This window comes from Chlamydotis macqueenii, chromosome 8, assembly GCF_036417535.1.
Source record: "Chlamydotis macqueenii isolate bChlMac1 chromosome 8, bChlMac1.mat, whole genome shotgun sequence".
In the NCBI taxonomy this organism is placed as follows: domain Eukaryota; kingdom Metazoa; phylum Chordata; class Aves; order Otidiformes; family Otididae; genus Chlamydotis; species Chlamydotis macqueenii.
The window spans coordinates 15,360,599-15,374,346 of NC_141563.1; the positions used below are offsets into that span (position 1 = coordinate 15,360,599).

Sequence of the window (13,748 nt, forward strand, 5' to 3'; positions counted from 1 at the left end):
AAGGATAACTTTCAGAAGTTCTCTTTGTTCTTTTGGTTCTTGTTCTCTGCTCTGACAACTTCATTCTTTGATTTGTAAGATAGTTTGCCTTTTACTTACAGGAAAAGGGAAGAAGGGAATTCTTTAGGAGCCTAGAGAGCTTTGGTCAGGAACTGTCAGGCTGTCAAATGGAAAACCATTGCTTAAGACTATCCTTCTGATCAAAGCAAGCTTTATGCTTAGGGGAAACTTTTACTTCATTGTTTCTGTATGTCCGTCATGTATGTCCCTGTGAAAAGGATCTTTATGTTTATCCAGTTCCTCAGTGACACACTGTTCACTTTTATTACATTTTTCTGGTGCTTCCTGTTTCTGTGAAAATACTGACTTCAGCTTTACAGTTATTTTCCTAGACTATGCCTTAAGGCTGCTGCATAGAAAATGTTAAGCTAATCTGTTTGTACAGAATATCACTGTGCTGCTGGTTTGTCTGGAAAACATTGTCATGGCTTCGTGCAGACCACTGTTGCTGGCATAGGTGTTGAAGAGCATGGGCCTGGCTTTGAGCAGGAGGTTGGACTACAGGCCTCCAGAAGTTCACCCTGAATTTATTTAGCTTATGTAATAAAGAGAAAACTTGAACCTCAGAATGTCACTTTTACTTTTTAAATGGTGTGATTAGGGGCTGGTTGGTTGTTCCAGTTAGCTTCTCCCTATTTACCTCCTTAATGTTTTTTGCTACCTGTCCCCTGACATGTGCACGTGTGCTTGAGGTTTTTTTTTTTTTTGTCTCAAAGAGGGATAAATGCATAGTGCTTGTGTACCTAGAGCTTCTCACCTTTAGAAAGTGTAAATGTACAGGTTGCCCATGGCTGATCCTTAGTCAAAAGTGATGATGTGCCATAATTAAAAAAATCTTTTGGGTAATTCTGCATGAGTTTTGACTTTAACTTCAAAGAAAATCTTCTGTGTCACTCAGTCTTCAAAAGTGAGGACTATCAACAAAAGAATTGTTCTTCAGACTCTTTGAAATGGTTCAGCTGTTGAGGAAATATGATAGAGAAGGTGCATTGCTATACCTATTATTGTCCAGTTGGTGAGCAGTGTCATGGAGAAGAAACAGATCTTCCTCTGCAGGGTGAAAAAAAGAGTTGCAGGAAGAACAATGCATGAATTTGTATTGAAGTAAATGACAATGAAAAGTTTGTCCTTATAAATAGTAGATTGTAATCTCTTTGACTTTTTGAAAAGCTATGTATGTGCTTGCAGTTGTTTTCAGTGGGTATTTTCCTGTTGGAAAAGGATTTTGTGGTAGCTGCTCAGTGAAAGGAAAACTTTGTTAATAAGTGCTAAAGTTTTTACGGGTATAGTACTTGACTGCCACATAAAACAGTCCTTATTTTCTTTTTATTCTATCTTTTTAATTTTCTTTTTACAGAAACGATTGAAAGCAGCAGAAGCAGAAAGCAAGCTAAAACAAGTGTATATACCCAACTAGTAAGTACCTTTTTGTATTGTTTTGTTTTCTGTTTCATTGTAGAGGATCTGGTGTAGTTGTTCCCATGACTTGCCAGTAGTATGTATTTGTTTTAATTACGTAATGAGAGACATAGTTGGAACAAACAAGTCAGAGAACTATTAAATTAGGTTACTGATATAACAAACCTTCTGCTGATAGAATCACAGAATGGTTTGGGTTGGGACTTTTAAAGGCCATCCAGTCCAACCCCTCTGCAAGAAGCAGGGACATCTCCAACCAGATCAGGTTTCTCAGAGCCCCGTCCGACCTGGCCTTGAGTGTTTCCGGGGATGGGGCATCCACCACCTCCCTGGGCAACCTGGGCCAGTGCCTCACCACCCTCAGTGTAAAAAATGTCTTCCTTCATATCTAGTCTGGATCTACCCCCTCCTATTTTAAAACCATTATCCCTCATCCTATCACAACAGGCCCTGGTAAAAAGTTTCTCCTCATCTTTCTTGTAAGCCACCTTTAGGTACTGGAAGGCTGCTATAAGGTCTCTCCAGATCCTTCTGTTCTCCAGGCTGAACAGCCCCAGATCTCTCAGCCTGTCCTCACAGGAGAGGTGCTCTAGCCCTCTGATCATCTTTGTGGCCTCCTCTGGACTCGCTCCAACAGGTCCACGTCCTTCTTATGTTGGGGGCTCCAGAGCTGGACGCAGTACTGCGGGGGAGGGGGGTCTCATGAGAGTGGAGTAGAGGGGCAGAATCCCCTCCCTTGACCTGCTGGCCACGCTGCTTTTGATGCTTGAATAGACTTTAGTTCCTTTGTATTTAGTTGAGTTCATGCTGACCGTCCTGATGCTAATAAACAACTAGGAGCACTGTGGAAGAGAACACATGATATCTTTAGTTCAGAGCTGGTTAGAACAAAGCAGCAGTCCTCCCAGTATGTTTGCACTGCTACTTATGAGTGTGTAAAAGACAAAACTGTTCCTAAACGCTGACCTTGCACTTCTGGAACACAGAGTATTTCCTTCATGAGCGGTTGAGGGCTTTCCCTTCGGGGTTTTCCTGGTTAGGATGCTGTGCTGTCACGTTGCTCATTTCCTTCATCCTGTATGATGTTCCTGTCCTGAAGCGACTGTTAACTTATCTTCTAATTTTTATTTTTATATGGACTGGGAGGCTGGGGACTTGTTAGCAGGTCAGCATGGTCATGAACAAAAGGGTAGCTAATTAACTGCTCAATGATATATCTGTTTTTCTCGATTTTTGGATCACCAGTGTGTGGTTGTTTCCTAATGTCATTTATGTATTAAATTTTTATTATAGAAATGTATTAAAATTAATATATAATGGCATAAAAATACGTATCTATAAATTCTTAGTTAAATATGTTTCTACTGTGTCATTTCCTCTGCATAACCTGGTCAAGAGTTGTTACAGTGTGGAACTTTAAATCTCCCCTGTCCTTTCTTTTTTCTACTTTCACTCCCAGCTACCTTCCCATATGTATATCCCCAATAACTCCTTTACTCTTTTATGCTATCTCCTTTCAAATATTTCTGAACTTCTACCATGTGTTCTGTTACTTAAGGCAAAACTAAGTTTTACATATTTAGCTTGCAAGATGAGCCCTTATTTCTTGTGAAAATAGAGGATCCCTGATTTCTTTTTTGCTTTGAAATATGTTGATATCTCTCAGGCAAATTTACGAAAAATGAGATGTAATATTCAGAGTGAAGCCAAATAGATTTCTTGTCATGCAATTTTTCAACAGTATTGTTTTTTGTGGATGGTGTTACTCTGCAGGAAGACACTGGACATTAGATTAAACATGAGTTCACAATGTGATAAGCTTGTAAAGCAGAAGCCAATGTAATTTAGACTGCAGATGCAAAAGGATATTGCGGATGAGAGAGCCTGGTAGTCTTGCTGTTGCTCTTAGATTATAACACGTGTAGGTAGGGTTTTGTATTTGAAAGGTTATACTGCTCATTTGATAATGGCTGTCTGGAGTGGTGTTTTGTCCCTCAACACTGTATCTCAGCAAGATAATTCTTGTTGCTATCTAGAGAATATAATAAGCAATTTACCTCTCTACTTCAGGAAGAGACTTCTGTCTCTATCCGTGTGGTTGCTATTTTTATCTCTGGCTTTGATTTCTAGTCGCAGTTCATTTTCTGAGTGTTATACCTTAACTTACATATTGCTTAATTGATAAAATGGGTGTCAAGTTTGCCTCCTCCTTCAGTATCCTTTCATGTGTATCAGGAACAGTAGCAATTGTGTACATGACTTATTTAATCCCACATGAATCCTTCTGCTGTTTTTTTTACCTATTAATACCGCCAATGCAGCAACAATTAAATATTTCTAAGATTTCTTAATTATTTCCACTCGAGTTTCAGTACAAGATCTGGCACACAGGGAATGTATTACATCTACATTATCTTGTGACCTAGAAGAAGATTATATTCTTGGTTTGTAATCCCTTGGTCTGGGGATCTAAATATCAATGGTATTGATTTGTCCTTATCATGTTACTGAGTCCATTCCTGTTTCAAGGCTTGAACCATAATGATCCACTTGTCACCTCAAAAATAAATTACTTTATATAGGCTGTCACAAGACCTGTGCAGAAGCATATCAGCTGATTGAGTGAAACCTAACAATAACTGGTGTCAAATTGTTTGCAAAGAGAGACCCAGGAAGATATCAGACTCAAACAATTTTTTTGTCTCTGGCTGTCATCCACTGATAGGACTCTCATTTGTTCCTGTGATATTAATATGGAAATCTTGGGAGAGGGGAGGAAAATAGTAAGAAAAACAATAGAAACTGTTTTCAAATATTATTTATCATGTCACATACATATTATACAGTGAAAAATAGCAGCTCTATGTGAAGCTTAAGAGTTGATGTTTTTTAACCTGATGAGTGTGCCCCAAATTTATAACATGGGGAACTGAAGCATGGAAAGAGTTGGTACCCTGTGCAGCGTCATGCAGGTAATCGATGTGAGGTTCTCCTAAACCACCATCCTAGATATTGAAAAAAACATTTCTGTCCTAATTATTGGACAAACATTTCTGTGCCGCTTCCAAGAACAACCCTGATTTTGAGGCAGACATCTGTAGCTGATGTGACTGAACTCAGTGTTCATATGCATGGGTTTGTAATGCATCCCTTAGGTTGAAAAGCACTAGTGTGCTCTCCTGGTAAAAGGAAAAAAGTATAAAATCAGTTGAATTCTGCATTCAGGAAATACTGAAAAAAAATCTTTTAGTTGTTTTCTGTAGCAATTTCTTTGTCAATGGGAGGGGTCTTATATAAAGCAGCAGCAGCAGAATCCTGAATGCACAAAGAGATTCTGCGGTGTTATCTGCCTCATCCTGCCATCCACCAGCATGAACGTGGGACTTGGAGACGTTTCTTGTTGCAGATGTAGACTCAGTCTCCTTCTATTGTGTACCCAAACATACTTTTTTCAGACTGTTGTGGAAGTCATATCTGATGCTTTTTGGGATTAGGACATCTGCAAATTATGAAGGCTGAGACATACAATGGCTTTTCTCTCTTTTGCTTTGATCTAAGTAATAGCAGAAGGAGTAAGAACAGAAAGGGAAGAATGAAGTGCTTCATACAGTCACCAGTTTCCAAAATGTTTTGATGTAAAATGTAAATTTTAAATTTACATCTGTAAATGTAAACTAATACATTCTACTTACAGTATTTTATCTGAGAATCTCAAAGCACTTTGACAAGCTGCAAACACTTGTGAAGTAGGGAAATACTATTCTCCCCACTCTGCCTCTTTTTTTTTTTTTAAAGCTAATAGGGAATCTGGAGGAATAGGTCAAAGCTTTGGATGACTACAAGGGGTGACTGCTTAACAAGCTGAAGATAATTCCTTTATCTGTTTCTGGGTTGTCCTCTGCCTGAGGAGCAAGACTTTTTTCCTTCTCTGTTTAATTGTGCAGAGGTCCTTTGAAGCATGGAAAACTTAAAGGTGTAGTGCTGTGCTTTCTTTTGTAGCTGTCCTAGTTTAAATGGCGGTCTTCAACATTTTGATGGAGAAAGTTTCTCATTTTCAAAAAGCAGCAGTCGTTAGACCTGTTCTTAGAAGTGGGTATTTACAGTAGCCTAGAGAGTTGTGATGTGACCTCACCTCTCTCTTGTCTGGCTGAGGAATCCAGACACCTGAATTAGATGCCTGGAGGTAGGTGGCATAAATGTTCCTTACAAAGTATTTAACATTGTTCTTATTTCTGAGCCTTTATTTCTCAGTTGTTCTGTTGCATCTAGCACCAGTATGGTTTCCTGAATAACAAGAAATATTGACCAATTATGTTATGCTTACAGTTATTTTTAACAACTAAAAATGTATCACTGTGGTGTGAGTCAAATGCTAGCCAGTCACATAGCGAGGGGATTTCAGAATTATCTTCAGGTTGGCTTTGTGGGCAGGCGCTTCAGTCCAGAAGGCTGGTTTCCAGTGCCTTCTTTCTGCGTGTGCTTTATCACCTTAATCCCTTTAGCTGAGCCTGATCTGCAGAATACAGCCCAGAAATCTGCGCTTCATGATCCCTGTTGTAGCATAACTGACTGCTATTGAAACTCATTTAAAAGACTTCCATTCTTGATGTAAGAGCTGGAAATGACAGTTTACCGCACCATTAGTATTCTCACTACCTTATTTCCATCTTTCACTTCAGCTTCATTAATTTCCTAATGATTCATCCAGTTATTCATCCAATTCTCTTGTTAATAGCTGTAGCAGGCTTTGGTGATAATCAAACAAGTTTAATTAACATATCATCAACAATTAAGAGCTTTTTGCTTCTCATAGAGTGATGACATTAGCTGCCTAACTTTTATTGTTACTACCACTGTGAAAATTAACCTTAGCTTTGGAGCAGGACATTTTCTGGTGCTTGTTGCAGTTACATTAATTGTACTGTTCCGAAATCCTGAAGTGAAGTTATTGCTACGATTACAGTGTGACAATTTTGTGATAGGTGTGATTTGGTGATCAACTTTCACCCATGCGTCCATTTTGCTGGCGTTTGAAACACAGGTTTGGTAAGGGTTGTAGGGAGGGCGAGGGAGTCAGGCCATCGCCCTCCTTTCTGCTCGTGGTCTCAGTACTGTGGATGTGCATGCAATGAATGCAGTCTTGTTTTCAACTCACTGTTTACAACTAGACACATCAGGGCTTCCCAGCATGCTGCTTGAAAAATCCAAAACCTTTTTGTGTGCTTTTGTGTTTTGCTGATGGATTTCAGACTCCTTTAGTATCTTTTTCAGAGGATAGATCAATATATAGAAGGGAAGCAACACGCTTGATGTTGAGCCATAAGTCCTGGAGTGGAGGCTTAGTTTTCTTTACTTCAGTCTTTTGCTCTGTCTGTTGAGCAGCACTGCTTTGTAACAGCGTGCATCTGTGAGGACTGTTTGTTTTACAGCATCTCGGTAATGTTTGCACATGCAGTTTGCTAGTGAATCATTGGCAAAAGTTCTTTTGCAGCAGGTTACTATGGTGACATCCCAGAGAAAATGCCGGGTAGCATGAATGTACCTTCTTTCAACTTTCCCTTTGTTAAATGTCTCTGCAGATCTCCTGCCATCTGTGGTGTCAGAACTTCGTGCCGTTCTGATAAGCACTCTGAAACACTTAAATCCTTGTAAGAGCTGGGCAAATTAGTAAGCAAAAGGAGAAGAAACCTTAATCGGGCTTGTTAATTGAAATGCCTTTTTGTTTTTCCTCTCATCTTCTGTGCTTCTTTTGGGTTGTGTATGGGCTGATCAGTGTACTGAAGGAACAAACTGTTTTACAGTATTTCTGTGCTGTTTAGCCTCCTAAGTTTTCTGCAGAAAGGCAGAAAATCGAACTTTACAGCAAGGAGCACTGTCAGAATGTTATCCGAACTTTCTCTTGCACGGGGCAAATACTCTCTTACCTCCTTGTGCAATGCGTGTGTGGTCCTTGTGGGTCATTCACAGCAGAATCTTTTTTCTCTATAGAAATGGGGCTTTACTGTGCTCTGTATCTCAGTACCTGATCAAACATTTGCAAATGAGGAGAAGGATGACCACCTGCCTTCCAGGGCAGTGTAAGCTTTCCAGTAAATTTTGGGTTTGTTCTAGAGCAAAGGCCAGTTTTCTTCAGAATTCAGTCACTTGGAACTCCTTTGCTCTCAGGGGCCATTGCTGGGAACGTGAAACCTAATGTTGATGCCTCATTAGAAATAAATTAATTTGGCCATATTCCCACAATGCTGTTTTTGCAACGCTAGCCAGTGTGAAAAGCAGCATATTCTGGGTCATTGAAATCAGTGTGACTACTGCGTCAGTGTGCAACTGGTGTGTAAGAAAATGCATTTTCAGAAAGCTCTCTTATAAAGCCCATCTTAAAGATATGTCTGCTGAATAAGTGGATTGCAAATCACAGATTTATTAGTTGGCAATAAAAAGAATATATCCACTCCTTTCAGTCTTCAGGTAAGAGAATGCAGGTGAAATGTGACTGGCACTAGAATTTGGGCTTATGTTCAGAAGTTGGCACCAAAGGCTGTCTGCTTTGTCTTGCTGAGCTCCTAATAGTACCTGGGGGTCCTTGCGTGTTTTATAAGCTCATTGTGTATTCTTCTCTGAAACTTCTTGTGTGACTTCTTCCAGCTTGCTCTGTTCCCCAGAAGTCCTGACCCTGCAATATCCATTTTCTGTGCTGCTTGTTCCTGCCCATGCCAAGGATTTTATTGAATGCCTCCTTTTCTCCTTCTGGCACCTCTTCCTCTGCAGAGGTTCTGTACTGTTCCATACTGCTCTCTATGCCAAGGTTTTGTTTGCCCTTCCATTCTCAGCTCCTGCCAATAGCTTTTTTTTTTTTTTTTTTTTTTTTTCTTCTCTCTCTGAGTCAACATTTTAAAGAGAGTATAGGGATGAGCTGAACTGACTCAGATGTTCTATTAGAATGTATTAGTGACAGCCATCAATGCATTTCTTTCTTGATGGATGCTAGGCTTGCAGATCTTCTGTTTAGTAGAAACCTAAATGCTTTCTTTTAGGCACACAGGCCGTAGTTTAACACTCAGTCAGAAGGCTCGTATTCATTAAAATCTCTGTGTATGTGCTATGTCCAAAGATTTTTTTTTTTTATGTGTTGGATGTGCTTGTGCGAATTGTTGGCCACACAATGCAAACCAGTAAGACAGCATGGAAATACTTGTGACTGTAGTCTAGGGTTATCTTTCCCTGCATGAGGGAAGGGCTGACCTTTCTCTGCCTGCCTCTCCCGTCCCCTAGCGTTCTTTTTGGAGGTTTAAGTAAAATATCCCTCATGTTGAGAACTGAGAGAGATCTGTGGCTGAGATCTTTTTGTCAGATTAGAATGTCTGGGATAGCGAGTAAGATACCTGCCTGGCCTCACTGGTTTCTTGTTTTTAAATGTTTTTTTGACTTCTGAAAATAGCATCTAATTATTATTATAGTTATTTTTATTATCAGTGTTATTTAAGTATTATCAGACACTGTGTTCATGGAAGTCAGATTGCTGGTAAGTAGAGCTGGTTCTGGAAGCCACATAATGAACAAAATTTAAATTTTCAAACGTTTTGGGCCATACTTTTGAAAGTTACGTAGGAAACCACATGCCTCAATTAATGTTTGTGTTTTTGCTTTGTGTTTTAAGTAACAAGCCAAACCCCAACCAGATCAATGTAAATAATGTCAAACCAGGAGTGGTAAACGGTACTGGAGTGCAGGCGCAGAACACGGGAGCAGGACGGGCCTGCGAAAGCTGTTACAGTAAGTGACGTGCCAGCATGGCAGCTGTGCGTAGACAGCGTGAGTGCTGTGTTGCAAACAGTAAAGGAAAATCTGTGTTGTGGTGGGTAGGAGGTGGGAGAGAAGGCTTTGGAAGGGTGGGGGGACAGAATTTGACATAATAACATTTACACAAAGTTGTTTTATTTTTCTGAAGTTAACTGATGTTACATTGGTCAATATAATTATGAAATACTTATGGGGGAGTTAGTAAATGTCCTACGTAATTGCAGGTAGCTATTGAGCAAAGACTTAATCAGAGAGGTGTGAAGTTGATAATTTTTTTCATAGTTTTTTAGTATATTTCAAAACGTGATACCTTTTGTACTTGATCTGCTGCCTGGTATTAATATACTGAGTTCTAATACGTGTCCTCCTTTATGGGCAGCCTTTAGAGATGCTCACATGTAGGACTGTGAGAAGTCAAGTCACAGATTTAACTTACATACTTTAGTGATAAAATTAATGTATGGGGAGTTCCTGAAAACAATCTCCCCTCTCTCTCCTAGCTCTGCAGAAATTGTTGCCTACCAGTCCTGCAAAATGAGAGCTTTCCGTTTCGTTGGCAGGAAATTTTCACATCCTACTGGTCGTTTTTCCCGTTTATGTTTTTAAAGGGGGTTATATGTGTGATTTTGCTGAAATCACAAGAACATTTAACAGTAGGGATGACAGTGAAACCATCATCAGGTTTCTAAGGTCTGTGTGAGCTTTGCACTGTCTTTGTGTTAGTTTTCTTTTGTAATGGTTCTAAAGAGAATAAGCTCTGAAAAGTGATCCTGTTTAAGGATATATATAATTTCCACCTTTGTTATCTCTAGCCACACAGTCTTACCAGTGGTATTCTTGGGGTCCCCCTAACATGCAGTGTCGCCTCTGTGCATCCTGTTGGACGTACTGGAAGAAATACGGTGGCTTGAAAATGCCAACACGGTTAGATGGGGAGAGACCAGGACCAAACCGGAATAATTTGGTAGGTATCTGCAAAGCTCTTGCCTGGAAAGCAAGGTGCCATGGTATCTAATTAATTGTTCACTGTTCTTAAATATTTAACAACAAAAAGAATGCCTTCAGCCTCCATTGTTGTCCTTGGGTTTGGTATTTCATGTCTTGCAAAAGTTGGCTCATTGACTCAGGCTATAAGTAATTTGTTGCCAAGTACTGCCCTGAGGGCGGAAAAAACATCATTTGTTTAGCAAACTAGCCATCAAACGCATAGGATAAGGTAAAGAAGATGGAAAAAACTGAAATGCCAGCCAGTGTTTCTGGTATTTGGTTTCCATGTTTTTTTGCTGTAGGGGAAAGAGGATTTTTGTGTGGGGGTTTTTTTGTGGGGTTTTTTGTGGTTTTTTTTTTTTTTTTTTTTTCCTCCCCATATAAGAATTCATTATTTCCTGAAACCTGTTCCATTTCCCAAGGCACATTCAAAATTAGATACCCCAAATAGCTGGTGGCTTTTTAGAAATCCATTATCTGTTTTTTCTACTTCATCTTATTTTTTTTTTAATTATTCCTCCTTCCTTTTGGATAGGTTTTGAGTAAGCATTGTATGAACTACTTCTGTTTAATTTTTCCCCCTTTATTTAAAAACCAAAATTCTCAGATTTTTTTTTTCTGAATTTGGTGGAAGTTCAGTCTGGAAGCATCATATGTTGAGCTGATTGGAAAAAGTAGCTGCATCACATGGACGGAAGGAGAGTGCACACTGAACTTTGGTTTTAGGTTAATTTCTTTCCTCTCTCCTAGTTTTTGCTATAATTCCCTTTTTATTCTATTTCTTTTGTTTAACCTCCGTCCTTTCCAGGCTTCTGTTTGCCCTCTGAAGCTACCTAATTGCTGAGATAACTGCCAGGTTTTATCAGCCTTGAACCTCATGTTTGTTAATTAAAAAGTATGTAAATAGTTAGAGAGGGGAAAGCCTTTTTCTCCCCGAACTGAAATTTCCTCCTATTTTCCAACTGTGGGCAGTTTTGAGATAACAAGATACTACTTTCATTATGCTATTAGTTGATGTAGCTGCTTTTCATGAAGAAGATACTGCTTTTGCTCTCTGTGGTAGATAAACATGTTTCAGTTTTATTCTTTATTACATGCAGTGAATATTTGCCTGCATGAATATTTGACAACTCTGTAAATGCATTCATTGAATTCAGGGTAAGAACACGGAAATTTTTGCAACTTTGAGACAAAAACATTCTTGCATGCTGTAAGTTTGCTTTGGGAAGTGAGTTTGTGATGTATATTTTAGCCAAACAGCTATTTTCTAATTTTCCTCTCCTGCTTACAAATGGTTTGTTGTAAGAAGTTTGCATTGTATATCCAGAGCAACCCTAACCACCCAAAGTTAGAGAGCCTTTCTGTTGGCTCTGTAAGCACTAAGTCATGTGATAGCATCAGGTAACTTCTTTAGGTCTGACTTATGGATCCCTACTTTAAAACTTGAGACAGCACAGAAATAAGTACTTCCCCATGAAGAGAAAATGCTTACCTTCATTTTATGCTTTGAGATATTCTGGAAGAAAATTTCAAATGTTGATGGGTAAGATTTGGGAAATGAGAAATAGCTGGGATTTATTCTTCTTTCTTTCTAGAGTCCTCATGGTGTGCCAGTACGAAACAGTGGGAGTCCCAAGTTTGCTATGAAGACACGACAAGCTTTCTATCTCCACACAACAAAACTGACAAGAATTGCCAGACGTTTATGTCGAGATATCTTGCGTCCTTGGCATGCTGCAAGACATCCCTATCTGCCTATTAACAGCGCAGCAATCAAAGCAGAATGTGAGTGGTGATGCAGCTGGGACCTACTCACAAAGGAGCCCTTTGAGATTCCTTTCCTATAAAGTTTGAGCTGCAACTTCTTGAGATGCTCTCTTGCATGTAGCTAGTGGTTTCACAAAATCTGGCTATACTTGCAGAGCATTCTAACATTGTAGGCTAGACAAATAACATAGAAAATTCATGAGTTGTTTAATTTAAAATATTCATGTTTGCTAATTACATTCAGCGTTTTGCATTTGTGTCCTGTTGCCAAGACATGCTTGCAACCTGTAAATTCCTTTTGATTGGAAAGCTCTTTCAGGACACTTGAGTTATTCATTTAGTTTTGCTGTAATATCTAAATGTCGTTACCCTCTAATTATTTTTCTTTATTTTGCAGGCACAGCACGTTTACCTGAGGCATCAGAAAACCCATTGCTGTTAAAGCAAGTGGTTCGAAAGCCTTTAGAAGCAGTACTCCGGTATTTAGGTATTAAAAAACCCAAACAACACTAAACACAAAAACACCTAACCAAACAAAAAACCACTGGCTACTTCTGCTAACCATTTATTTTTCCATTTGATTCTGGATTTAGATGCTGGTTCTGGATTGAAAAACAAAACATTAAAACCTTCCCATAAACTTGTCTTTTTTCCTTTTCCTGCTTAATTTGATAGATCTAGTGGCTCAGCAGTCCACCTTGGGCTCATGGAGCTGTATCAGAAACTTTTTCAAGTGAAGGGAGGGATGTGTTTGCTGTGGCCTCCAGTGTATGTGGGGACAAGTTAGTATCTGCTAGTCGAGGCACGAACATAATGTTTTCAGAACAAATGGTCAGTCCCTTTGTTTCAATTTTTGGACTGTCTGGAGGCAGTTCCTACCGTTGAGTCCTCCAAGAAGCCTCTCAGGTTTAGGACAGCGCTGTGTCCCACAGCTTGTCAGTTGCTGGCTGTTCTGTGCTGGTGCTAGACAAGGGGACTGTGTTTCCATTCTTTACTTTCTTCTTGGGGTGGGTTTTTTTTTTTTTTGGGGGGGTGTTTTTTGTTTTCTGGGGGTTTTTTTGTTTGTTTTTTGGGGTTTTTCTACAATTTTTTTGAGGACTTGGGCCTCACCAGGTGATCTGTGGGTGAGTACTGAGTAGCTCTGTCCAGGACCTTGGTGTAAGTTTTAGGTGCTGGAAGAGGCCAGTTACGTGACATACCAGCTCTGACTACAAATGAATGCAAACACACTTTCCGTGGTGTTGCTGGTTGCTAGAGGTACCCTGAAGACATGTCTCGGGTTGTTATGGCAGTCTAACGTGAGTCTAACCACATAAAGCTGGCTTGGACAGGCGTACTTTGAAGGCTTCCAGATTAACGAGGAGATTAATTGCCTTTTTACTCTGGTGAGAAACACTAGAGTGGATTTCATAATTCTTTGAATGTTTTTGTTGATGAAATATAGTAAGGCTTAGGGTTTATTAAATATTTACTGCTTCTCTGTTGAGTGTTGTACTTCTACAGTATAGTAATGCAACACACAGATTGGGAAACCTTTGGATACATGTAAGTGCAACCAAATAAAGCCAATAAAGGGAGACATTTTGCTGTTGGATAAAATCCTGCTTTTAATAGTTGTACAGAATATAGGAGTAGATTTTGAGATTTCAGCTGAGAGCAAATTCTGTAGTGCTGTGTCAGGGTCTCCATTTGAATATTGAGCTGGGAGAAGGTAGTGA

At 39.4% G+C, this 13,748-nt stretch overlaps 1 protein-coding gene across 3 annotated transcripts in view; it reads left to right on the forward strand.

The window, feature by feature from the left end:
- The window catches only part of MTA1 (metastasis associated 1), an 85,221-nt gene that overhangs the window by 48,909 nt on the left and 22,564 nt on the right, over nt 1-13,748 (forward strand). For 2 of the 3 annotated variants that reach the window (XM_086753132.1, XM_086753133.1), the window contains exons 11-15: nt 1,418-1,476; nt 9,134-9,249; nt 10,089-10,240; nt 11,859-12,048; nt 12,428-12,517. In XM_086753132.1, coding sequence (XP_086609258.1) covers nt 1,418-1,476; nt 9,134-9,249; nt 10,089-10,240; nt 11,859-12,048; nt 12,428-12,517 — 607 coding nt within the window. Of the gene's footprint in view, nt 1-1,417; nt 1,477-9,133; nt 9,250-10,088; nt 10,241-11,858; nt 12,049-12,427; nt 12,518-13,748 lie in introns of those variants that run through there. The other variant, XM_086753134.1, reaches the window with a different exon arrangement.